This window comes from Phodopus roborovskii, unplaced genomic scaffold, assembly GCF_943737965.1.
Source record: "Phodopus roborovskii unplaced genomic scaffold, PHOROB, whole genome shotgun sequence".
NCBI lineage: Eukaryota > Metazoa > Chordata > Mammalia > Rodentia > Cricetidae > Phodopus > Phodopus roborovskii.
The window spans coordinates 28,735,461-28,760,052 of NW_026126418.1; the positions used below are offsets into that span (position 1 = coordinate 28,735,461).

The window sequence follows — 24,592 nt, forward strand, 5'->3', positions numbered from 1 at the left end:
GCTACGCCCCTTCTTTAAGATGACCTCAGGCCTTTTTTTATATAGTGATGTAATGTTTTAACACATCCAGCCATTTTTGGCCACACCTTTTTTTCTTTTCTTTTCTTTTTTTCTTTTTCTTTTCTTTTTTCTTTTTTTTTTTTTTTTGAATATGTATATATGTGTTATGTGTATACATGGGTATATGTACGTTTATATATGTACGGTTGCACATACATGCCCACACATGTGGCAGCTAGAGGTTGATATCAAAGACCACACTTTTTTCAAATCCAGTCTGCTAACAGCTTTTATAACAGTGCTGGGGAACACCAGCCTGAACACTTGCTAGCCTGGGGCATAGTCCACATGTCCTCAAGGAAAAGCAGAGTCCTGACTAATGAGTTTGCTAATGGCCACATTCCGTTATCAGAAATGCCATAGAAGATCCAGATCTTGGATATTTGGGAAAGAGCCTTTAATTATAATGCTCATCATTAAATAATAGTTGCAATAAAGACTCATGTCTGGAATTGCCCAGTCACTTTAATTACAGCGATGTATATCCAGGGCTTCTCCGTGTTTAGTGTCAGTATTTTTGCTCTGGAAGGAAAAATGTGTTCCTGTTTTGAGTTGTAAATTGAGCTCCTAAAGATTCATATTGCCTTAAAATACCCAGAGATGCTCAGAGAGCAGGCCAAACCTCCAGCGAGGGATCTCGGGAAGAACGTGGAAATAAAACTGAATCGAAATGAAACTAAGCTGCAGTTTGTGTAGGAATTAACGGTGTAGTAACCATCTAACTGCCTGAGATAAAACCAGAGAGGCAGTGATTTGCAGTGCACTGAGTGGAGGTGGCCGAGACTTTTATATGCTGCCAGGATTAGGTACTGTTATAAATGAAACCTAAACTCTGGGTTTTGGCAGGACCTGAGAAGAGGGCTCGGAACCTCCGTTTTCACTTTCTGATTTGGATGTTACTCAGCTTTTCTATGGCCTCATTTCTCGCGTCGTAGTTGATACCTGTAAACAGCCCCAAAGACACGGTGCCTAGAGTTCTGGACAACAGCCAAGGGCCTGGGACAACAACAACAATAACAGCTATAATTGCTGTCATCTGAGGAGCACCTACTGCATGCGAGCCACCTCAGATGTGTCCATCCAGCCATCAAAACCACTTTCAGCAATGATGGCTGCCTTCTGTGTCTCAGTGGCATTCAGCATACAGCAGAGTGAAGCAGCTTGCTCTAGGGAGCTTCAAGGGAAAATTCAATTCCCTGTCTACAGAGGCCCCATGCAGCACCCCGCTGTTGAGTGTAGGGACAACTCCTTCCAGCAAATTCAGCACCAGACAGGGGGGAGGTCATGTTTATGACTTCATATGTGCACAATTTTAGTCTGCCTTAGGCTTCTATCTGTAGATATAAATAATTATGCAGAATGGGTCAGTTTATTTTTATTATAAAATTTGCATAAAATGTATTTTGGGCATATTCTCTACCTCCTACCCACCTAACTTCATTCTACATATTCTCTCTCTATCAAAAAGTGGTTAAAACAAACAAACGCAAGCAAACCACCACCAACAACAAAATGGAGTCTTCTTGGGCCTGGGTACCACCCAGGTTAATATACCCAATGACACTTCACTGGGGGAAACTGATTTCCCCTTTGCAATCAGCTGTCAATTACAAATACCTTCTTGGTTAGACTTGGGGCTTTCTGTCCACTTTCCTTTCTCCACACTGGAATTTTGCCTGGTTTGAACCTATGTAGCCCTGTGTGTGCTACCATAGTCCCTGTGAGCTGTGTGTCAGCCCTGTTTTGTCTGGAAGATGCTGCTGTTTTCATGGAGTCGTTTACCATATCTTACTATATTTCTGCTGAACATGGATCCCCTGCCAGAGAAGCCTTCAAAACAGCAGAAAGCTCAGTTCTTTGGAGAATATTAGGTTTCAAACAGTTGTGTTCCTTATTTTGTTTTAAAAAAAAAAAGGTTTATGGGCTTTAATGTGTGTGTGTTCACTAGTCTGCTATTTTAAGCATATATATAGTTTCTATTTTTATAGGTATAAATACACACATGTCAGTTTCTGTGTGGTGTAGCATCATTTGTCATCTTTAGCATGGAGTGGTGACTTCCTGGACTCATCTCTGTGACATATTAATCCCAGTTGTTTGGGGAACTGGGGAGTAGGATTTGTCTGATCCGGCCATGTTTCCTTAATGTTGTGACACATTTATTGATGAGATATTTGTCTGTAGTAAGGATCACTGCCTGTAGGCATGAAAATAGCAGGGCTAACTAGTGCTGTAATCTTGCAGCCACCACCCAGAAAGAAAGAAAACTTTGAACAAAGGTAACCTGATTGAAATATGACTCTATGGGAGGGAGCATTAGAAAGAACAATAACCAAAAAAAAAAGGAAAAAAAGCAGTCAAGAAAAGATAGCTGTATATTGCCATATCACCAGCACAAAAAAAAAGGTGATAATAATCACAACAGATGAGTGGTAAAATACAATGTGTCCAGTGGAGAAAGTGATCCACCCAGCCGGCTTATACAATAGCAATGCTCTATTGGACTCCAAAAAATGACGTTAGGCATTAATCTACATTATTTTCACTATGTAATTCTAGATCAGAAAATTTCTAATCCTGGCAAAAAGCCACCTTTATATTTTATTTTTATTCCACCAGAAACCAGCTTTGAGTGCTGAAGAATAATTTTATCAATATAAATAATCCCCCACTGGTGTTTTATATCATATTCAATGACAAACTGTGAAGTGTAACATTTTTGCTTTGACAGCTTATGAAATCCATCATCTATTTTCATAGATCTTCATTCAGGAAAATATTTGATTTCTCAGGATTTGTAGCCCTATTAGAAATATTTGAATAAAAGATTTGCAGCTTTTGAAATCAATATCTAGATTTACTGGTAAAGGCATAGTCAGTGGGTGAAATGTTACTGTAATCGTCTATCCTTTTTGACCTTTAAAGGAATAAAGAAGTAAGTGCTGTCTCGTGTTCATAGTTTACACCACAGACACCAGGTAAGAGGAGAGGCATCTTCCCAACTCTTGCAAGAATTACCTATAGCACTGCCTGGAGGCAGGGTTTGCATAATCTCGGTTTTTAATAAAATCAAGTTGGACTATGTAGACAAAGAGCTTTGCTAAATAGTAGCCAGAATAAAGAGAAGACTTTATTCACCTTCGGCACATACATTTATAATCTGCCTATGCTCTTTAGATGGGTTACTATGCACTTTATCTAGCTGGATCCATAAAATGAATGGTCTGAAGTTCTCATTTAACCAAATCATCGTCATAAAGGAAAATTATTCCTCTTGGTGAGAATTCAAATTTTAAAAACATTTCTTTCTTGATCAGTTATATTATTTATCGTCATTAGATTTGTTATGCATGTTTCCATGTGTCAGATCTTGGTACACAGGTATGCATTATGTTCTATGCATTATTAGAAATGCCTCACATTGCAAACAAAAGCTGCAGAACACTATCAGTTAGTCAGAGAGACTAGACCTAAGGCGGCCAGGGCAATTTAAGATTGCAAAGTGACATAAAATGAGGAAAGTATATGGAGGAAAAGGCCACTGTAGTAACTTGCATGAGATAGGGGTTTGTCTCTCAGTCTGGGTACTTGTCAGCAGTTGGTCCTCTGTCCACTGTGGCCCTATAGCACCTTCATTCCAGGATTTAGGCTACAGGAGAAGCCCCAGCTGAGACATGCCATGCTTATGGTGGGGAGAAGAACAAGAAATCTGCTGAAGCCACATGGTTAGTCTTTCTGGTGTGTGTGAGTGTGCGCGTGCGCGCTTGCTTGTGTGAGTGCGTGTGCAGGCGTGCATGCATGCATGCGTGCACACATATGACCTTATGATCTTTTGGAAAAGCTGAAGTTTCTGTCAGGGAGATTTTATCATCCTGTGAGAGGCATTAGGCTGTGTGGCAATACACAAGCCTGTGGAATGCCCAGGCCTGGAGGAGAGTGAATGACAGGAGTAATAGTGCCACAGTGACTACGACGGTAAGAGTTCCCTTCAATGACTAACCTGTTAAGAGGCCAAACAAGGAAAGACGCCTATGGACAGTGTTTGATAAAATGGCCTGGCCACATGCCCTTGTTTCTGCTCAGTGGTTGATTCCTGGGGGCTGGGGTGCTTTTTGTCCTCCTGTCCACCGCAGTGTGAACACACAGTAATTCAGAGAAGGTTTGGATATGTCTCGGTTCATGCTAACCCAACTAAAGTTAGTTAGTCTAAAAATACCCAGAAGAGCCAGAACAGGGTGGTCCAACTTAACACACTCCCTCAGCCCAGACATTCACTGTCAGACTTCAGGGACATCCTGCCATCCTACGAGGTCACTCAGCATCTTTTCCCTTCTACTTCCTGCTAGTAGTCCTTCCTGTTCCACACAACCCTGTGCCCTTCCTCGTTTCTACGACTATACCTCCAGGCTTCTTCCCGCACTGTCTTCTGAACTGCAGTCCTTTGGTACTTGGGATGTTTGTCACCAGCCCTGCTCTTCTTGTCTTGATAAAGTCCCCTACTGGGCTGCGGTAGATGAGGCTAACTTGTTTTTCTACACAGTCCAGACTCTGTACAGACAAATGTGATCCCGTTCAGCCAAAGCTGACCAATTTTAGGGACTTCTGCTCGTGCATTCTCTCATCACTAACTTGATTCTGCCTGCACGGCCACCAGTTACCACTTCTGATTTCTGGGTATTACAGTCCTGGAGAACTGTCCAAATCCTCCCTCTGCCTCCTTTCTCTTTAGATTGTTCATAGCTTAAGTTACTCAATCCTTTTCCCAAAAGTTAGCTTCTCTGAGCCTCCTACAAGTGAGACTTCAGTGAGAAACTAGTTGCGGGTGGACCAGGAAAACCTACCAATTCCCTAATTCACTTCGTCTTTATTCCTCTGGGGGATCCAAATGGGGAATAATTTGCCACCACACTAGATGCAGTGAAACCGGCCTGCTGGAATTTCTGCACTGTGTCCCCATAGCTGAGGCTTCCTTAACTCACCATGCACTTGATGTGGCTTCAACCCTCAACCTCTCCCTACCTTTCTTCTGGGACACGTCCTCACTCTTCATCTGTCTTCACAGCTGACGCCCAAAACGGCAGCATGGACATGTCACTTTTACGTGGGGCTAACCACGAATGACACTAACTGCCAGATGCCAGAAGGCTTTGGAGAAAAGAAACAGCCAGCGAGGGACCATTATTTAAAACTTCTCTAGTGCCTGTAACCAACATCTGTATTAAGCCTTGCTCCTATTCCAGTTCTTGTCCCAAAAGAAAACTAAGGAGACTTCACTATAAACAGCTCTACCAAGTGACTCCCCAAACCCCCCCCCTCCCCGGCCCTGTGTTTCCATCGCTTTGCTGTCTGTATAGAAACAGAGGTGAATTCAGGCATACTATTTACAAATTCCAGGAGCTACGGAGTTGAAAAAACCCTTCTGTTCCTTGGCTGCCTGGGACTGTCACTGGCTCTGTCACCGCTCCTCTGGCTGGGGATGTAAAGAGTGTGGACTCCATTTTCTCAACTGCCAGTGAGAAAGGAAGCTATTCCCTAAACCTCCAGAGACTGCTCCCTTCAACTTCCTCCTGACACATAAGGTGTGCAGCCTTCATGTGTGCCTTGATTTTACTTACCATTTATAGGCAGGCCTCTGGCTTGGCTCAAAACCAAGACAGAGAACTTCTGTCCTATCCTGCCCTTCAGGAAGTCCCTACCTGGAGAGGTACAAAGATGCCCACACAGCACTTGGCAACATGCCTGAAGGAAGTATTTATTGAATGGACAAGAGTGAAAGACAGCCAAGGAAATCCAGTGGTGAGCAGGCTGTGGAAAGAGCGGGTCCAGCCTCACTGAGAGACTCAACTTGAGAGACAATGCCTGGGTCCTAGGCATCCAGGAAATGGATAGGAGGAGTGACGGGAGCTGATGCCAGGCCCTCTGAAAAGGAACACCTATATTGGGGCTTCCTTCAACGGGATTTCTACATAGTGATTTTCTAAATATTGGAAATACACAGATAGGAATGTGGGGTAGCAAATGTAAACTCAACCAAACAGGTATTAGGCTAAAGACCCAGTTCTCACCAGCTCCACGCATGAGCATCTCCTTTCCCAGTGGACCGGGAGGCTGATGTCATATCCAATTGATGCCCTGAAGCTTTACCTTGTCAGGTGCTGAAGTTGGTGGTATATTCCGCTAGTCTTACCTTGGATCCCCCAATTCTGGACGTTCTTTTCCCCAAGAGTGAGTAGAGTACAATTTACTGGGAGAGAGATCGAGAAGGCTTAGAAAGAGTAACAGTAAGAGTTGTAATCAGCAGGCTTTCTCTGGGGTGGGGATGCTGTGCTTAAGCACAGCATGGGACATTTACTTTGAAGACTTTCAGTATTCAGCTTGCAATGGCAATGATAACCACCTATTGTGGGTTAAATTACATTTCCCTTAAAATTCGTATGGTGAGGCCCGCATGACCAGGGCTTTCAAATGTGACTGGATGTAGACATGGAGGTAGGGGAATTAATTATTAAAAGGGAGTTAATAACATCTGAGGGAAAGGGAGTCATTCATAATCCAACATACATAATGCCATTTTGAGAAGGGGAAAAGATGCCAGAGATATTCAAGCATAGGAAGCCAGATGCAGACACAGCCATCTACCCCAAGGAGAGCATTAAGGAGAACCAAAACCTGCCAACACCTTGGTCTGGGACTAGAACTGGGACCACACCACTTCTGATTCAGCTGCCTATGGTCCTGTGTCAGGCAACCCTAACACATAGACCACTGCCCAATAGATGCTAAGGGCCTGCTGTGAGCCTGGCACTGTGCCAAGCCTTCAAGCCCATTTCAAATTTCCAGCGACCTTGAGGGGTAGTAATTCTTCTGCCCTTTTATTAGAAGGAAGGGCTCAAGGCCACGGCATTAGCGAATGGCAAGCACAGTTTCAAATGTGCATCTGCTTGGCTCCAGAAGCCATGCGCTTGGCACGCCACCAGCCCACATTTATTAAGTATGAGCCTAGCTATGGAAAGTACTAGGCTGTGATAATTGCTGACACTCAAGAATCTTAATCCTTTCCTTGTGGAAATTATACATGATGAGAGACAGATTCGCAATGGCTTTAAAAAAAAAAAATGTTTAGAGTTGGATGGAAGAGAGACTCTGCAAGGAAATAATAGCAATACAATGATAACATCGCAATGAACCTAACAGAGAGTTGTGGATACTAATACAGGAGGTGGGGGGGTGAATTGATGAGATTTAAATTCTAATCCCGGGATTTTTCTACCCAGATGAACTTCACATTGTATATCTTCTTCATCTCATCTTCTTTGTCTGTGCCAGGAGGGAGTCTAAACTGTAACTAAAAAGGGAATTTCATCCTTGAGTTTGTTCTACTCCTTTATCAGGAGAGAAGGGCTCAAGGCCTACAGTTTAGACCCCCTCTGAATCTAAAAAGGGAATGTCATCCATGACCCCATTGCAGAATGAGATGAGATACAGCCAAGAATTAGCAAAATTCTTGATGCACATGTGTTTCAATAAATGCACCACATGGGGAAAGTATTTCCTCTGATAATTATTCTACCCAGCACTGCCAAAAATAGTCAGCAGTTCAGTTTTTAAAGTTATTCATGGTGTTAAATTTATGAACAAATTTACAAATGAGTTTTTGCTGGACAATAAGCATTCTTTAAATGCATGATTATTCAGTTTGAGTCAAGTATCAGCAAAACACAGCCTGTGCAAAATTAAAATATTTGTCAGAGTCTGAGAACAGTCTGGGCAAGACAGAATGAACTAATAAGGTAACTTATAGAAGTCAAAAGGCAGACTGAAACTCAAACGTGTGCATGACAGTGAGTATATGGATGTTTGCATGTGTGCTCAGGAGCACCTCCATTCAGCAAGAATAAATCCAGATAGACCCCAAGACAGGACATTGTGTCTCAGCAGTCAGGCCCCACAACCTTCTGTGCCTCTCTTGATAGATTTTATTCACCCCTAAAAATAGAAACCTCTGTTATAATGTTCCCTGTGCTTTATAAATATTTCCTGGACCTGTAGGTAAAAGTATGTAAGTTCTTATGTCTCTTACCTCATAGAGGAGCTGTGAAGCATGTGGGAGAGTAAAACCTATTTTCCTAAGAAGATACCCAGCCATATACTAAAGCTACAGCTGAGATGTGGAGTTGCAGAAGTGACACTTTGCTATGCATTTGATACACAGAATAAAATAAAATGTTTATACTAAAGGCATAAATATTGAAATATTTCTTCTGGACGTTTCACTAGACAGTGATTATGGGGTGGCTAGATTCATGTGTCTCTGGTGGCAGATTGGACCCCTAACCTCAACTAGCAGGCTGCGAAGAAGTGACTCAGACTGTGGGCTATGGCTGAGATGGCAAAGGCTAAGGTGAACAGCATCATGGGAATCCCCTCACCCCTGAAAAGTTCATGTCCTAGTCAGTAGCTCTTTTTCTTCACTGTCAGGCTACCCAGCATTGCACTTTTCACTGCTCCTTGCCTTTGCTTCATGGTAGAATAGATCATATACAAGACCCATCTCTAGAGGCTGATGCTCAGGTCCATCTCTACATGCTGATGCTCAGGTCCGTCTCTAGAGGCTGATGCTCAGGTCCATCTCTACATGCTGATGCTCAGGTCCATCTCTAGAGGCTGATGCTCAGGTCCGTCTCTAGAGGCTGATGCTCAGGTCCGTCTCTAGAGGCTGATGCTCAGGTCCGTCTCTAGAGGCTGATGCTCAGGTCCATCTCTAGAGGCTGATGCTCAGGTCCATCTCTACATGCTGATGCTCAGGTCCGTCTCTAGAGGCTGATGCTCAGGTCCATCTCTACATGCTGATGCTCAGGTCCATCTCTAGAGGCTGATGCTCCTGGATAGCTTCATCTGTAGTTGCTGCACAGTTTTCTCATCTCTGTCTCCCCTTTTCTTTGTCTATCAAGCCACTGGAGGGGTCTTTGAATTATTGCTTCACATCTGTGTGGTCTGCCTGCTAGCCAGCAGCATGCAGTAGGGAAGAGACCTCAGTGACTGTGATTCCTTTCACCTTGTAGGAGAGAGGGGCTGCAAAGCCTGAAGCAAATATGCTAGCTCAGCAGGTTGAAGTCAAATAGGGCAAGAGTCATTAAGGCCCAACTGAGCGCAAGTCAGAGAAATGATATGCAAAAGGCAAAGCAGTCATGGCCGTAAAAACTGTCATGGGGGGGGGTGCTGAATGCTGGTGGGTTAAAGCCTTCACCAATCCCCCCGGAAAAGAGGAACTGGTGAGTCCCTGAGTACAAACAATGCAGGTGTTCACTTGACCACAGACAGGCCAGGTCCTGATGAGTGCACTGAAGTCAGCTGTGGATGCAGCGCTTCCCATCTTCCATCCCTTTCTCTATCCTATGTGGAAAGGAATAACCTTCTCCTCATGGCCCATTAAACATAGAGCCTTACTCACCAAAGCCAAGTCTCTTTCCCTGCAGGACACATGACTGATTGTAAAGAAAAGAAAGAGAGAAAAACCACAAACAACTTTTTCACAGGAAAATAGTATTAACGTTTTCACCTGACATGGCCAAGTTAAGAGCAGAGCTTTGAGAGGAAGTCCTGGAAGGGAGTTCTGACCATAGAGGACAGGGCCTGGTCACCTGCTGGAGTTAAGGGAGCAGTCTACAATGGACAGTTAGCGAAAGCTAACCATGGTATCCTGGGATAGGCAGATGTCGGTATTATGGTCTGAAGTCACAGGTAGGAGTTTGGAAAAATCGAGAACTTGTACCTCAATATGCTCCAGGTTACTGATGGGGCAGCCGAAGTTTCTGAGTTGAGTGAAGCAAGTCCTAGATGGCTGTGAGTCCAAAGGCCTTTGGTTCCTGTGTGCCCACACCTTGTGGTATGTGCCTTCTTTAGAGGCACCCAGAAGCCTTCTGTACCCACCCTCTCCTCTGCCTGGGATAGCTTCTGCCACCTCCTCACCTGCTGAACTCTCTCACCCCTCAGTGCCCACATCACACAATCTCCTCCTGTGGTTCTTAGCCTGTAGTTGCCTCTCTTCTCATTACCTCTGAACTTTCTGGGTATCCACCAGCTACTCTGTGTGTTCTTGTATTTGTGCAGGAACACATTTTGAGTCTTGGGAATGGAGTTATCACCTCACATTTGGAGACAGGCTTTATTGAAACTTTCTTTCATCCTGATCCTGATAACTATTCTTTAAAGTTTAAATTATTTTGAATAAACTGTATAATGACAATTTCTAATTAAGATACAACATCAAACTGAAAGTATTTCTCTTAGGGATTACAATACTGCCATGTTTCTCCTTCATTGCCACAGTTAAACTACCTGGGCACTTTGATGCATCTCCAGACAGACCTCTGGCTGAGAGACTGAATTGTTTCCCAAAGGTATGCATTGCACCCTGGGTAGAGCCCTGCTACAGAGTTAGCCATCAAACATGTCTGTGCTGATCTAAAAGGAATTCCATTAACTTTCCTAAGGAAGATAGTAGAGTGTGACACCTCAAAGTTCATCATTAAAATTCCTATATCCATTCTATCCTTCTTTGGGAAAATGATAGGTGCTTTCACACGACAATGGCTGTTACGGTTTGGCTATGTAATGCCTCCAAAGGGTCATGTATTGAAGGCACTGAGAAATGACTGGATAATGAGGCCCTAACAACATCAGTGAACTCATCTATTGAAGTCATAGCTGAGTGAGCTATTAGAAGGTGAGGCCTCGCTGGAGGAAGTAGGTTACTGGGAGTTATACCCTTAAGTGGTATATTCTGTGTTTGCTCTCTCTCCATCAATCTACCTATCTGTCTCTATTCCTGCCCCCTCCCTTCCTTGGCTTCATGTGATGAGTATCCTTCCTTCACCAGGCCTTTCTATCACAATGTTTCTTTCTTGTGATAGGTCTGAAAGCACTGGAACCAATCAGCCATAAACTGACATCATAAGCCCATAAGTCTTTCCTCCTTAAGTGGATTTTTTCTCAGGAATTTGTCACATCAGGCAAAGCTGTTAACACAGCAGTCACAATGGCAACATAGTTATTAAGAGCCATGGCCATTCAGTATTTTCTGTTTCTATGTGCCGGGCTTTCTCTATCTGTTATGCCTCAAGCTACCAAGCAGCATGGTATTGTGGTGGTTTATACAAGGATGGTCAGGCTGAGATTCACTTTGGTGTCTTGCTGACAGCCACTCAAGGATCAGTGTCAGCATAGGATTGGCTTCTACATTTGTTGGGAAGAATGTTCTAGGAAATTACAAGGCAATTATAGAATATACCACTTAATTACAAGGCAACCACATGCTACTTTTTGGTGATGGCACTGTGCTAGCAAGCTCATGTCTAATGTCTGTGTCCACTCCCCCAGTAGACAAATTGTTCATTCAGGAAGGTCTTGGTCTCTCAAGAGATGATTCTACATGTGTCCAATCAGCACAAAACTAACTGGGGTTCATTCCAAAGGCAGCTATGAGCTTAGAGAATTCCCTAAGTGGACTCATACAAAGAAAAGCCAAGACGGTATTCTCGAGGATGTTTGTCATAAGAAATGGACCACGAGACAGGCCATTTGCAGCTAAATCCCAAGTGATGTTTATGGCATACCAAGTTACTTTGCGCTGGACAGGAATGGGTGACCCTTAGCTTGCCGCCGGTTCATTTCCAGGGGAAGCAGCATAGTTTGGAGCCAGTATTTATAGCTCAGATTCAAACCTGCCTCTACTGATTACACTGCAAATTAAGAGCGGTCATTTTATCTATTTCTGAGGTTTCCTTGTGATACAGGATTTTAAATATTCCCTGTTTAAATATTCTTAGTGAGTTAATACTCATAAAATGCCAAATCCATCCCATTGTAAGTTCTGTGAGGAAAGTGCTCTGGATTCCCGTCTGCTTCTCCACTATAGCTCAGCTTCCTCTCCCTACCCGTCCTAGAAGCCCAAGGCTTCTACCTCTGCTTTTGTCCAGAGGAGCAGTGGGTGAGTGGCTGGAACAAATGGCAACAGGTCTACTTTGCTCCCAACGGTCAGGGCTGACCTGCCACCCACTTTGTTATCTCTTCCCTTTCACTGGACATCACAAAATGTAGTGTCCATGTGTCAAGGGACCCAGGATTGTATTTCACACTCTATGGCTCCTTGGAAATGCTTCCTTTTCTGTCCCAGAGGAGGTGGTTTATGACTCCCCGTGATAAGCACTTAACTACTAAGATGCAAACAAAGGAAAGGACTGGTCAGAGGACACCAGGTACTCCCAGCCGGAGAGTCTCACTTCTTGAGCATTATTCAGATTAGCTGTGGGACTCATGATTCTGTGTTTTCATTTATTGCTGCAGTAAACTAAATGGTTCTTTATCCAAATGTTATTTCCTGGCTATTAATTCAGTAGTTATTTTGGATTGTGACACTCCTCTTTGATTTAGGGATATGGCACCTTATAAATATTTAAAAGCTGAAGACTGACACTTTGAGAAATTGACTTTGATTTGTTTTGTTAATATCGTATGACTAGAGTAATTATAGGCTTGGAGGATGTGGTTTCATCCTTCCTGCACTCCCCAGGCGGGATGGGGCATGTATCTATAGCACAAGGAACTCAGCAATAGAAGACTGTCCCTGGGGCTTTTGCAGGTGAGACAGCCACACCTATCTCCTCGGGATGTCCTCTGCATTTTATTCTTTACTGTTGGGAACCTGTTCTTGAACCCAATAATAGATAGATGCAAACTGCCCATATTTGGTAAAATGGTCAAAAAAGATCTCTCCTGATGGGAATGTTTTATGCATCTTTACATGCCAGCAAGGGTTTACAGCAGGGCTCAGGGTGATGTATGGACTGGTATGATTTAACTGTGGATCAATCAACCTATTAGGGAAAAAAGACAAGGTCAATAAGGTTGGGTCTTAGTAAACCAGAGGTCATCCTCCATTTCTCAACCTAATGTTCTTATTTCCTTTCCATTAACATTTCATAATGAAAAAATGCCTATATTCTTTAATTTTTTAGGTAATTAAGTGAATTTAGTGCCTTTGAAGGGGGGAGGATTTATAATGGCACCGAGGCCTACGCTATTAATAACCGGAAGACAGGGGCCACTGGGAGAGCAGCAATGATGTAGCCATTGCCACTTAGGCATCTTTGGTGACAATCGGTAAGAGGTTTCAGCCCCCTGTTTCAACTCAGAAACAGACTTTCTATTGAGACCACAAAGAGCTGTGTCATTTAGGGTAGTGCCTTTCTCCCTTAGGAAGCAGTATTCTGGTTGCTCTTAAATTTGAACAAATGTAGATCTTTTCAAATACTTGGCATTCTCTATATGCAAACCACAAAAGCAGGAAGGGAACAAAGCTGTTCTGGGGCTTTCCTAAGGAGAAGCAGCGTGGTATCTGTTGGTTATTACAGCCCGATGGATGTGATCATAACCACAATACACATGGCTGCTGCCAGTCACATGTATTAGAAGGGACTGAATACTAACTCTGACTTACTTCTGAGTGCCCAAGCTGGTGATGTAAAAAGTATCACTTAATAACAACATCTTGATAATTTATTAATTAAAATAGTCACTTAAGCTTTCTCATTGTCTCTTTTGTTCCATTCCTAGGCCTTTTTAAAAAATAGTCATAGAGGCTTTGGTATAAACTCTCAAAGCCAAATCAATTGAGAAATTACTAATGACAGTGTTTTGGAACCTAGAGAACAGACAGATAAATGGGATTTAGCTTAGCAAACCACAGAAAGACAGTACAGAGGAGAGAGGTCAGCTTTATCCCATCCACTCATCCCTACAAACAGCTTGGGAGGTGGCTCTGAGTGAGGGTGAAAGCTGGGCCCCTTCAGGAAAACATCGAGTCTAAGGGCAGGTGAATCAGGATCCTCTGTCCCTCTTCTGAAGTCTGGAGTTTTTGCATGTGACCATCTGTGCAGAGGCAGGTAAGAGTGCAGGCTGGATGGGACTGAATGAACAGTTCCACACTAAGGCTCCCCAGACCCCACTGTAGACTCAAAACCAGATAGCAGCCAGATGCTCAAGATAACAGAAGCCAATAAAGACATGAGGATGCTGACCTCACATAGCATCCCCACAAAAACAGGTCATGCAGCCTCTCCTCAGGGCAACCTCCAAGCTGTAATAGAAACTTCTAAGCAACACTGGGAAACCAAAGATTACCGGACACCTAAGGGAAACCTCCCAGATTTTGAAAGCCTCTGATCTCTCAAACTCCCTTATTGGAGACCAATTGAAGAAGACACTGAGCCATCTGAGGATAAAGGGAAAATGTAGTGGATGCACACCCCTTGGCATATTGTCCTTAAAGGGGAATTTACTAACTTACATGATCCAAGCCAGTCACATAAAAACAAACACTGCACGAGTCCCTAAGTACAAGGTAGTTAGAAAAACCAAACTTGGAAACAGAAAGTAAAATGGTGGTTGCTAAAAGCTGGAATTGAATATTAGACGTTTCTCAGTGGGAATGATTACATAGGATGAAGAAGTTCTAGAGGTCTGCTATACAACAATGTACATGTGTTTAATAATTCTGTTGCTTGAATGTTTGTGCAAATTAGCACAAGTGTTTCTGTCACCATAAGAACAAAGATCAAAGCAAACTGGTAAAAACTAGGGAAGGAGAAGAAACGTCAAATGGGACTGTCATTAATATCTTCAGAGAAGTGAGGGAGTGTCCTGGTTGTTTCTCTGTTGTTGTGATAAAACTCTGACCAAAAGCAACTTGAACCTTACAGGTTGTAGTCCTTCATCTAGGGAAGTCAAAGCAGGAACCTGGAGACATCTTTTCATGAAATCCATAGATTGATCACTAAAACCTTACATTTCTAAAGGAGACAAGGTTGCCATTAACAATTTCTCTCCCAATTTCTTTGGCAAGAAGTTTGAATTAATGGTAAGCACATAGACAACAAAGCACACAGCAAAGAAGACTGTTAGCCCAAAATGGTGGCACGTAACTAGTCCTAGCATTCAGGAGGTAGTTCAAGGCCAGCCTTTGCTCTATTGGAAGGCTAACGAACTACCACTAATATTACCACAGAGTTTAAGTCAAGGAATTGACAGGTGGTCAGAGTAAATTGTGTGAGTTAACTATGAATACCTTGCAACAGGGCATAATGATATAATTGTTGAATATTACCTAACAAAACAATGTATATATGTATGTATGCATGCATACATGAAATGGGCAGTACATGAGGCAGCAGAGGTGGTCATATGTAATGAGTCAGATTGACCATTATCTTCAGTGGTGGGAACATGGATAATTCTTAAAATGAAATAATTGTAAGAAGTAATAAAATTGCAATAATCTTATTTGATTAAAATAAATCTAGGTGTAGAAAGTGGTTGCTGTCAATTGTTGCCATAGGAATATGACTGTGTGTCTATGCTTGTAACAGCATGGAGGAGCTGATTCATTCTCAACACTCATGTGTTTATCCTGCAGAAATCCAAGTATTTATTGCCACTCTATTAACAATAGCCAAGATATGGAATCAACCTAAATGTCTGTCAGCAGAACAATAGATATATAAAATGTGGTTCATGTCGACGGTGATATACAATGAAACAGAGTTTGTTCAGTCATAAGGAAGGGAGCTGGGCTGGGAGACAACTCAGTGGGTAAATGGTTGCTGCAGGAGTATGAGGACCCGAGTTCAGATGTCCAGCCCCACATAAAGCTGCACGCCTCTGCAACTTTAGTGCTGTGGCAGACACAAACAGGGGACACGGGTGGGCACAAACAGGGGACAGGCCAATCCCTAGAGATCATTCGTCAGACATTCTAGCCAACTAAGGAGTTCTAGTTGAGTGAGAGGCCCTCTCTCAAAGGAAGCAAGGCAGAGAGGATAGTAGAAGACGTGGTGTCAACCTCTGGCTGCCACACTCACACAATTGTGTGTATGCATGAACATACACACAAACAGGCACACACACACACACACACACACACACACAAATACCAAAAGAAAAATAAATTGTGCCACTTGAAGCAAATAAATAGACAAGCATAAATAAATAATAAATAAATAAAATGGATCTTGGAATCATCATGCTAAACAAAATAAGCCAGAATTAGAAAGGCACATATTGTGTGGGTTTGTTCATATGTTGGGTATATATTCAGATATATATGTAACATTAAAGTGGAAATGGGGCTATTAGTGGAGATGAACGGGGATAACAGGAAGAGAGATGGGAGAGGGGTTGACTTTGAGCAAAATACTTGACACACATGTGTGACATTCATAATGAAACCCATTACTTTGGACACTTATTTTAAAAACTAATATAGATTTATCTAACTTGGATGAAAAAGTTTTAAAGTAAATAAATAAACAAGGCATTTTCGTAGCGAAACATACACACCAAGACGATATCTACTACTAAGAATTTCAAAAGCCTAACCATTTAATTCCAGGAATCTAGTACCGGCAAGCCTATTGGTATGTTAAAATAATTTGATAAAGCCTAAGGGAATTAAATTTCAATAGAAGTAAAGTCTTCCGGTGGAAGCTTGATTGTTCCAACACATAGATTTGGCCATTGCTCATCCACAGGGTGGGCAATAACCACTGTTTGTATTTTAGCTTAGGCACATAAACTTTTGTAGAAAAAGCACTGGGTTGGAGAGGCAGGATTGATTATGTGGTTTCTGGAATGTCTGGGGTGACCAGGGCTGGATTTAATTGCTTAGCCAAAGTAGTTCCAGGGCATAAATTACTCGCAGGATAATTTATACCCAGTGAATAGACTAGGAATACAAATACACAATGGTCTCTGGTAACTTGAAAGTCATAAAATAACCCCCCAACACAGAAAGGGTGGCCCAAATGGCACAGTAAACCCAACCAATTGGCATAAAAATGATTTCTGAAGATTTAGTTTCCCTCCCCTCTAGGTTTGTGCAGGATAACAGATTGGCAGCCACCTAACAGGGATGTTTGGAAACCCTAAATATGTATGACCAGTACTGGAATTGTACTGTATATTGTAAATAATATAGAAAAAAATTTATCTTTTAAGTGAAACCGGGCCGACTCTCCAGGCAGTTCTGTTTGATCATCTGTAAAGGACATTGTGTGCCAGAGATGAGCTGTTTGGCCTCTTACATCTTTCTGAATATACAGAATGTGTGTTTAATAGAGAGCATTTTTGCACGGTACAGGATACAAGCATGGAAGAAGCAAGGAGAACAGTGTATTCCCACCTCCTATTCTTCATAGAAGCAAATAAAATTCATAGCTGCTGGCCACCCAGATGTTTCTGCATGTAGCAATATGCACCAGAGTGTATATTGTATGGCCTCAGTCCCAGTAAACTAGACAGCTGTATGTTCTGAATTGTGTGGAGAGACCCAGTATGTATATTTTATCTTCTAATTAGCTTCCCTTCTTTTCCTCCCTCTCCCTTTTCCTTGGGCATTTGCTGCTCAGAAACAAAAGACATTTATAGCTCCGAGTTTAGTAGTATCAGAGTGTAAGTGCGGGTCAGGCCTGATTTATGTGACACCGCTGATAAGCAGGAGAGAGTGGGACATGGGGTTAGGTAAAGCTGGTGAACTTGTCTTGGCTTATGTCTTTGATTTTGTAGGCAGCCAACATCCCTCTGGTGTCAGAACTGGCCATTGATGACATCCATTTTGATGATTTTTCCCTTGATGTTGACGCCATGATCACAGCTGCTCTCCGGATGTTCATGGAGCTGGGGATGGTACAGAAATTTAAAATCGACTATGAGGTAAGATGTTCCGTGTTGAAGCTAAGGGGTGCACCTGATACAGTGTTGTAGCCACTGTGATGTAAAGGCTTTCCAAAGGTATGATGTAGGTGATGGTCCCTGCCTGTGTGCCCCCAAGGAAGTGCCATGAGAATCTGGCAGAGTGTTCATGAAGTTTAGGGTTTTGCTTTGTTTTGTTAAAATGTCTTTATTAGATTTGTCCTATGTTTTGTATGACTGGTTTGCCCGTGTGTAAGTATGTGCACCATGTGCATGCCTGGTCTCCAGGGAGATCAGAAGAGGTTATCAGATGCCCTCTAACCAGTAAAGACGTGAACCAGATCTGAGTCTTCCACATCAGCAACTCGGCCACCTGGCCAGCCCTTTGTGGAAAGTTCTATCATCTTATGGTATCACTTTAGCAGTGGTCCTCCGAGGACACAAACCACTCCCTGACACCACCCCCCTCCCATTTCAGACCCTGTGCAGGTGGCTTCTGACAGTAAGGAAGAACTACCGAATGGTCCTCTACCACAACTGGAGACATGCCTTCAACGTGTGCCAGCTGATGTTTGCCATGCTCACCGTAAGTGTGCCTGTGGGTGGTGGAAGGTCACCTTCCATTCGTATGCACCCCCTGGCTTTCTCCTATATATTTCTATTTCACTGAAAAATTGCCCATGATTATTCCATGGCAACCCATACACATCCTGTTTATGGTAATGTATATTTGACAACAGTGTCTTTAAAGCTACAAAATCATTAACACCTTAACATGGGTGTACAGCCCTAGAATGAAGACCAGGGAGTTTTTGTTTTTGTTTTTTGTTTTTAGGGTTCTCCTTTGGTAAGCTGGTTCTCTTGTCCATCCTGACTCTCTACCCCTAACACTTTGATTTCTGGTATAATTTCTTTGTGGAGGAACAGTGCAGAGAAATCACTGAATCAGATTGGGTTGAAGCAAAGACCCAAGAGGGCATGTGAATATGACTATGAGAATATGGAATTCTGAAAAACATTTGCTTGGGGAAACGCCCAAGGAGGCCTCAGGAGCAGGAGAGAGTAAGAGTGGACACACAGGGTTCAGAAGCTCACTAAGCTGAAATTATCTGTCCCTTGGGCTCTAACCCATTGATGGAGGCCTGTGTGATTTATAGAGAACACCAGCACAGCTAGCCAGAAAAGGCCTTGGGATTAACTCTGAAAGCAAATGTTGATTGCAAGGATCAAAACACAAAACCCTCTGTTTGTTCCCATTACTAGTAAGAAATGTTGGTCTGGTTTCTACTTGCACTGTTAAATGACCAAGAAGAATGTTTTCTGACTTAAACATGTTAGGCTTCCTGTTACTCCGTAATGTAAACAAATATATATATATATATATATATATATATATATATACACACATGTAAGTATACATAGATATATTTACTATGCAAAAAATAGATGATGGGTTCTGGATTCTTACAACCTAAATGCAAATACCTCATGTTTTTGTATCCATGTGAAAATGTAGATACAAACTTAGAACTTCTATGTAAAATGTGTTGTTTTGGTCCAAATGAACGAAGACCATACTACCTCTCCATGAAAATCACCCTGCCCATTAAACTTCTCCCAAGCCTTTAAGGTACTGACCCAATGCCATTTTTTTCTACAGAGTTTCCCATTTCTCCTGAAATAAATCAGTATTTATTTATTTCCCCATAGTGCATGTCTTAAGTCATCAATCTCTCGTTCTCTGCTAAGCCATCTGGGAAAAGACAATTCCTTCTTCCCCTAACATTCACATGGTGTTCCCAGACCCTGCAGCGCAGCACACCTGTACTCTGCCATGCACTCAGTCAGCTCTCAACCACGTGTGTTCGACTGGCTTCAGTTCTAGTGTGCATCAGATGAGACTAAAGGGTTTTCATTCTCTGCTTTGGAACTTGAATGAGTTCATTGCTTCTCAAGGATGAGGTAGTCAGACTGGGAAAGTCCTGCCTTCTACTGTGTACACGATCAAAGCCGTTGTCTTGCTCAACTGTAATAGAACTCAGTAGGCAAGAAATAGTTTCTGTGTGGAGAGCTCATGAATCTGGCTCAGACAAGGCAATGACTTATTCACTAGTTATCTTGGAAAACCTGTGGATTTATAGACTTGCCAAAATAAGCAAGCAGAAGTATTGTTCAGAGAGAGGAAACAGAAGCGTTGATGTGCTTCGTAGGTATCAAGGACAGAGGTGGTCTTTTACAAGAAGCCCCCAGGGAAGCATGCATCTGTCTGAAGTGGGGGGGGGGTCAGGCTGCACCCACAGGTGTGAAAAGGTGAGAATACTGAGATTTTACCACTGAACGTTTTTGAAGTACCAACAGTCCTGATACTTTTACATAGAGTAAAAAAGTAGAGCTGAACTCTCCAGCAATGCCCCGCTACCCCCCCCCCAATAACGGGGCATCGTGATGTCAGGGTATTTTAAGAGGGCTTTGAGTTTGCTCAGCAACTTGAAGAGCATCACTGTTACAAAAAGTCTGGGTTTTGTTTTTGTATTCATGCTGCTGCAAAAATAGAAGCCGTCACTGTTGAAGTTCTCCGAGGGAGGCGGGCGGAAGGTTGCAAAGTGCAGAAAGGCGTCTTTGGGAAGAAGATGTCAGTGGATATTATTTTAGTCTCCCGCACACAGACTACGCCGTTGCATCTGGAAGAGTCGTTACTTTCTGCTCCTCGAGTTTCGCCGAACTTAGTGAAGGATGACAGCAGGCTGAAAAGTCAACTTGTGTTTTTCCTCACACAAACGTCTTCTCCAGCTTGATCTTGGAAAATCTGATTAAGCGGAATTTTTTGAATCAAGACAATAATTCTGGAGACGGTGAAGACTGCTTGGCCTATGTAGACAAAGTTCATATCAAATCTGGTTTCTGACATGATCTCCTGTGGGGAAAGAGTACCCAGGGCTGTACACACCCCTCAAGTCTGCTGAGGTCTTTCACGATCTCACTAGACATTCTGTCTCCATTAAAGGCAACCACATCTTTTATTTCTGGGTGACAACTTAAAACCAAAACCAAGCTTGTCTATTATTCCAGACTTTCCTTTTAGACTCATGTAGCCCAAGCTGACCTTAAACTAGCTATGAGCTGACAATGCTCTTGAACGTCTTTTTAAAAAACACAGCGTTTTTATTATTTTTGAGGCTTTTCAAGCATACATACAAAGTATTTTGAATACATTCACTTCTCACACCTCCTAATTCCTATCAGGCATATTCCCCCACCTTCTCCCCCTCCCAACTTGGCATCATTTCTTACTTAATTTTTAATTTTTTTGAGAATTTCATACACAAACACTATATTTACATAATTTTCACCCCTTCTTATCACTCTTTAATACTTCCCTTGCCCCCTATTCCTTCTCCAATTCATGACCTCCTCTTCTTTAGTTGCATAATTATAATTGCATAATTAACTATAATTATATGCCAGTTTTCTGGGTCCATTTGATGCTATTACTATATGTATATGTCTAGGGCTGACCACTTGGCATTAGGTAACCTATCTAACCTATCCCTAGCTCCCCAGGGAGCTCATCCCTGGGGAAGACGGACTCAGAAGCCATGAATTACCTGTAGTTCTTCATCTAGGAGTAGGGCCTTGTGAAATCTCCCCCTCCACATTGCCATATCAAATGGGTGTCATCATCCCCATCCACATGGGCATGTCAATGTAGGTCTTGCTTAGGTAGCCATATTGTTGGTATTTCGTGGGTACAGCTTCCCTGTCATATATAGAAGACATATTCTCAGAGCAGACATCTTGGTTCTCTGACTCTTACAGTCCTTCTGCTCCCTCTTCCAAAATGCTCCTGAGCCCTAGGTGGAGGAGTTGTGCTGTAGATGTATCAATTGTGGTTGGACATCCATGGTCTGTTGTTTTCAGCATTTTGACCAGTTGCAGATTCTTGTAATAATCTTCATCAGCTGCAAGAGAAAGAAAGAAAGAAAGAAAGAAAGAAAGAAAGAAAGAAAGAAAAAATCCTCTTCGATGGGGTGTGGGAGCTACACCTTTGGGGATAATGACACATATTTAGAATACAGTTAGGAATTATATAGGTTTGGGAAAGTAGCCATACTAGGTTTACTTCTGGGGTCCATAACCTCACCAGCATGGATATTTGGCTAGGTTTACAGTATCAAACATGAATTCCCTCCTCTTGAGCAAGATGTAAATCCAAGTAGGCAGCTATTGGTTGCTGCCAAGATATCAGTGTCACTATTACACCCTTGGGGATATTTTGCCACATTCTGGTCATGGTGTGGTTGGGAGGCTTAACAGCTAGGTGGGACTGGTGATGGGTGCTTTTACTTTGGCAACTTGTACAACACTCTCAGACACTATGAGAGCTAGTTTTCAGGGCGTAGGCTTCCTGGCCAGTTCCAGCTAGGTTCCTCAAAGTATTGTATTAGAAGTGTGTAGTATCTTCAAGAACAGGTCTTACCTACATGTTCTGGGAGGCAACAAGAGCAACAGCAATGGGCTATATTAGTTGGGCAGTCTCTTCGACCCCCCTGAACAACTTGAGAGAAGTGTCCCATGCCCAGAACTGAAAGGTTTGTTAGAGTCTAATACCCCTGAGAGAGCATTATTGCTCCAAGTAGAAGAACTGAATTTACACACACACACACACACACACACACACACACACACACACACACACACACGGGTATTTTATGTAAACAATAAAACAATGTTTCCCTATGACTTTTACAAACATCCTTGATATTATTTATCCCTCCTCTCCCTCTGTATTTCTCCCCTCCTCTATTCCCAGTTAAACCCCTAATTTATAGCGTCTATTGTCTCCACAACTACCCACAGTCCCTGTTTACTTTCCTGTTTTCTGTGGTTTCTTTAGGTAGAACTTCTGGTCATCTTGCCTCTACCTCCCAAGAAAGGAAGGGAGGAAAAGAGGGAGGGAGGGAGGGTGGAAAGAAGGAAGGAAGGAAGGGAGGAAGGAAGGAAGGAAGGAAGGAAGGAAGGAAGGAAGGAAGGAAGGAAGGAAGGAAGGAAGGAATAAAATTTTTGACTATACCCCCAAGCATCTGATTGTTTGGATCACAAAGCCAAAAGAAAATGCCCTTTGTGTGCTGAAATTCCCCCTAGATGGCGCTCCAAGGCAAAGTTTGCCAGCCAATCTCTGGAAAACAGGGTGATGGGGACAGTCAAACCTTGACCAACCTTGCCAAAAAAAAGCTGCTTTTCTTCTGGCAGGAGAGACACTGTTCTCCTTAGAATAGTCACTAACAAAGCCGCCCTGTTGCAACGGAGCCTCTTCTATCAGGATGACCTGTTTTATGACTCCCTCCTGAGCTACTGTGCTTTAGCATGAGCAATCTTGCCTTTCCTGTGACTTGAAAACCGGAGAGTGAGTTTTCCTAAATCCATTGTCTGGGAGAGTGTGAAGGTGTACAGCTATGTGTCACTGCTGAGCAGATTTTTTGTTTTGGCCCACAAACCATGGAACACTCAAATTATGAATAAGGCATCAATTTCCTAGCCTTTATTTCTAAAACTATTTCACATAGAGAAAATAAGATTATTAACTCAGAATGTTTTTTCAGAAGCCTCTAGGCTCATGTTTAAGAAACTAAATAAATTTTAGCTCATTAGAAATTTAAAAAAAAACAAAAATAAAACCAAAAACAAAAAAAAAAAAGGAGAACTTCATAGGACAAGCAATTTGATGTAGATTTTGATGGACATTTAGTTCACCTGGCAACCTATTGATCACTTATTTATTTGTTCCATGCCCCTGGCTGGAAGTTAAAAAAAATGCAGAGTCAAAGTTTCAAGGATATCTTTTGTTTCAAAGAGATTCCTATATAGTTAAGATTTACTGAGCTTTGCCTTCCTCTAATAAATATTAGATAATGCTGTCATCATTTGTGGCTACAACAGAGAATAAGAAACCTGTACATCAATGGTACCTATACAAATACTCCTTATTTATGTAAGTAGAAAGAAATACTATCCCACTGTGCACCTGTGTCATGAAAGATGATGACCATGTCTCCTGCATTCACAGTGTAAACCAGACACAGGAACAAACCATTTTTGCTTGTATTCTGTCTTGATGTCTGACTTACGGGGATACTTTTGGAGGGGTGTTATAAATGATATGTGATCTCTGACAGACTGTTGCAAGGGGGGAAAGAAGGCTTCCTTAGAGTCAGGATTCTTTACTGTCTTACAAATAGATTCATTAGCACTTGGGGCATTGAGCTGCTTCCTGTAGGGGCTCAGTAAATACTAATTGAATTGAGTGTATTTAGTTTAGGGCAATATTATCAAGAATCGTGTTGCTCAGTGTCCAGGGTTTTTTATTTTGTTTTGTTCTTTAGCACTATAAGATGACAAGTAACTTTCATTGCTTAAATCCCCGCTCTCTTCGCAGCACATCGCGCTAAGGTTCAGCTAGGGTTCATATAGGATATTATGATCTTGCAGAACTTGCTGGATAGGAAAGGGAAAGAGCATGTGATCACATTAAAATTTATGGTGGCGCTGGCAGCATGGCACTGGTGGGGAACCGCAGTTAAACACTAATAATAACCGAGCGTCACAGCACACACGTTGACACCTCCCGACATTTACCGGGAAATCTTAAATCTTCGGTATGGAGGTGGTGTGCTTCAGTCCATCTTTGCGTTGTTTGGGGAGATAGCCACGCCATTTTATTGATAATTCAAACTGGAGAGCAGAAGGGACATTTAGGGGGAATTCGGTCCTGTTCTCAAGCAGGAAAGTC

General features: G+C 42.4%; 1 protein-coding gene across 1 annotated transcript in view; it reads left to right on the forward strand.

Moving 5' to 3' along the window:
- Positions 1–24,592, forward strand: part of Pde11a (phosphodiesterase 11A) — a 347,781-nt gene that overhangs the window by 246,660 nt on the left and 76,529 nt on the right. The window contains exons 11-12 of the mRNA XM_051184429.1: positions 17,680–17,826; positions 18,284–18,391. Of these exons, the coding sequence (XP_051040386.1) occupies positions 17,680–17,826; positions 18,284–18,391 (255 nt within the window). The remainder of the gene's footprint in view (positions 1–17,679; positions 17,827–18,283; positions 18,392–24,592) is intronic.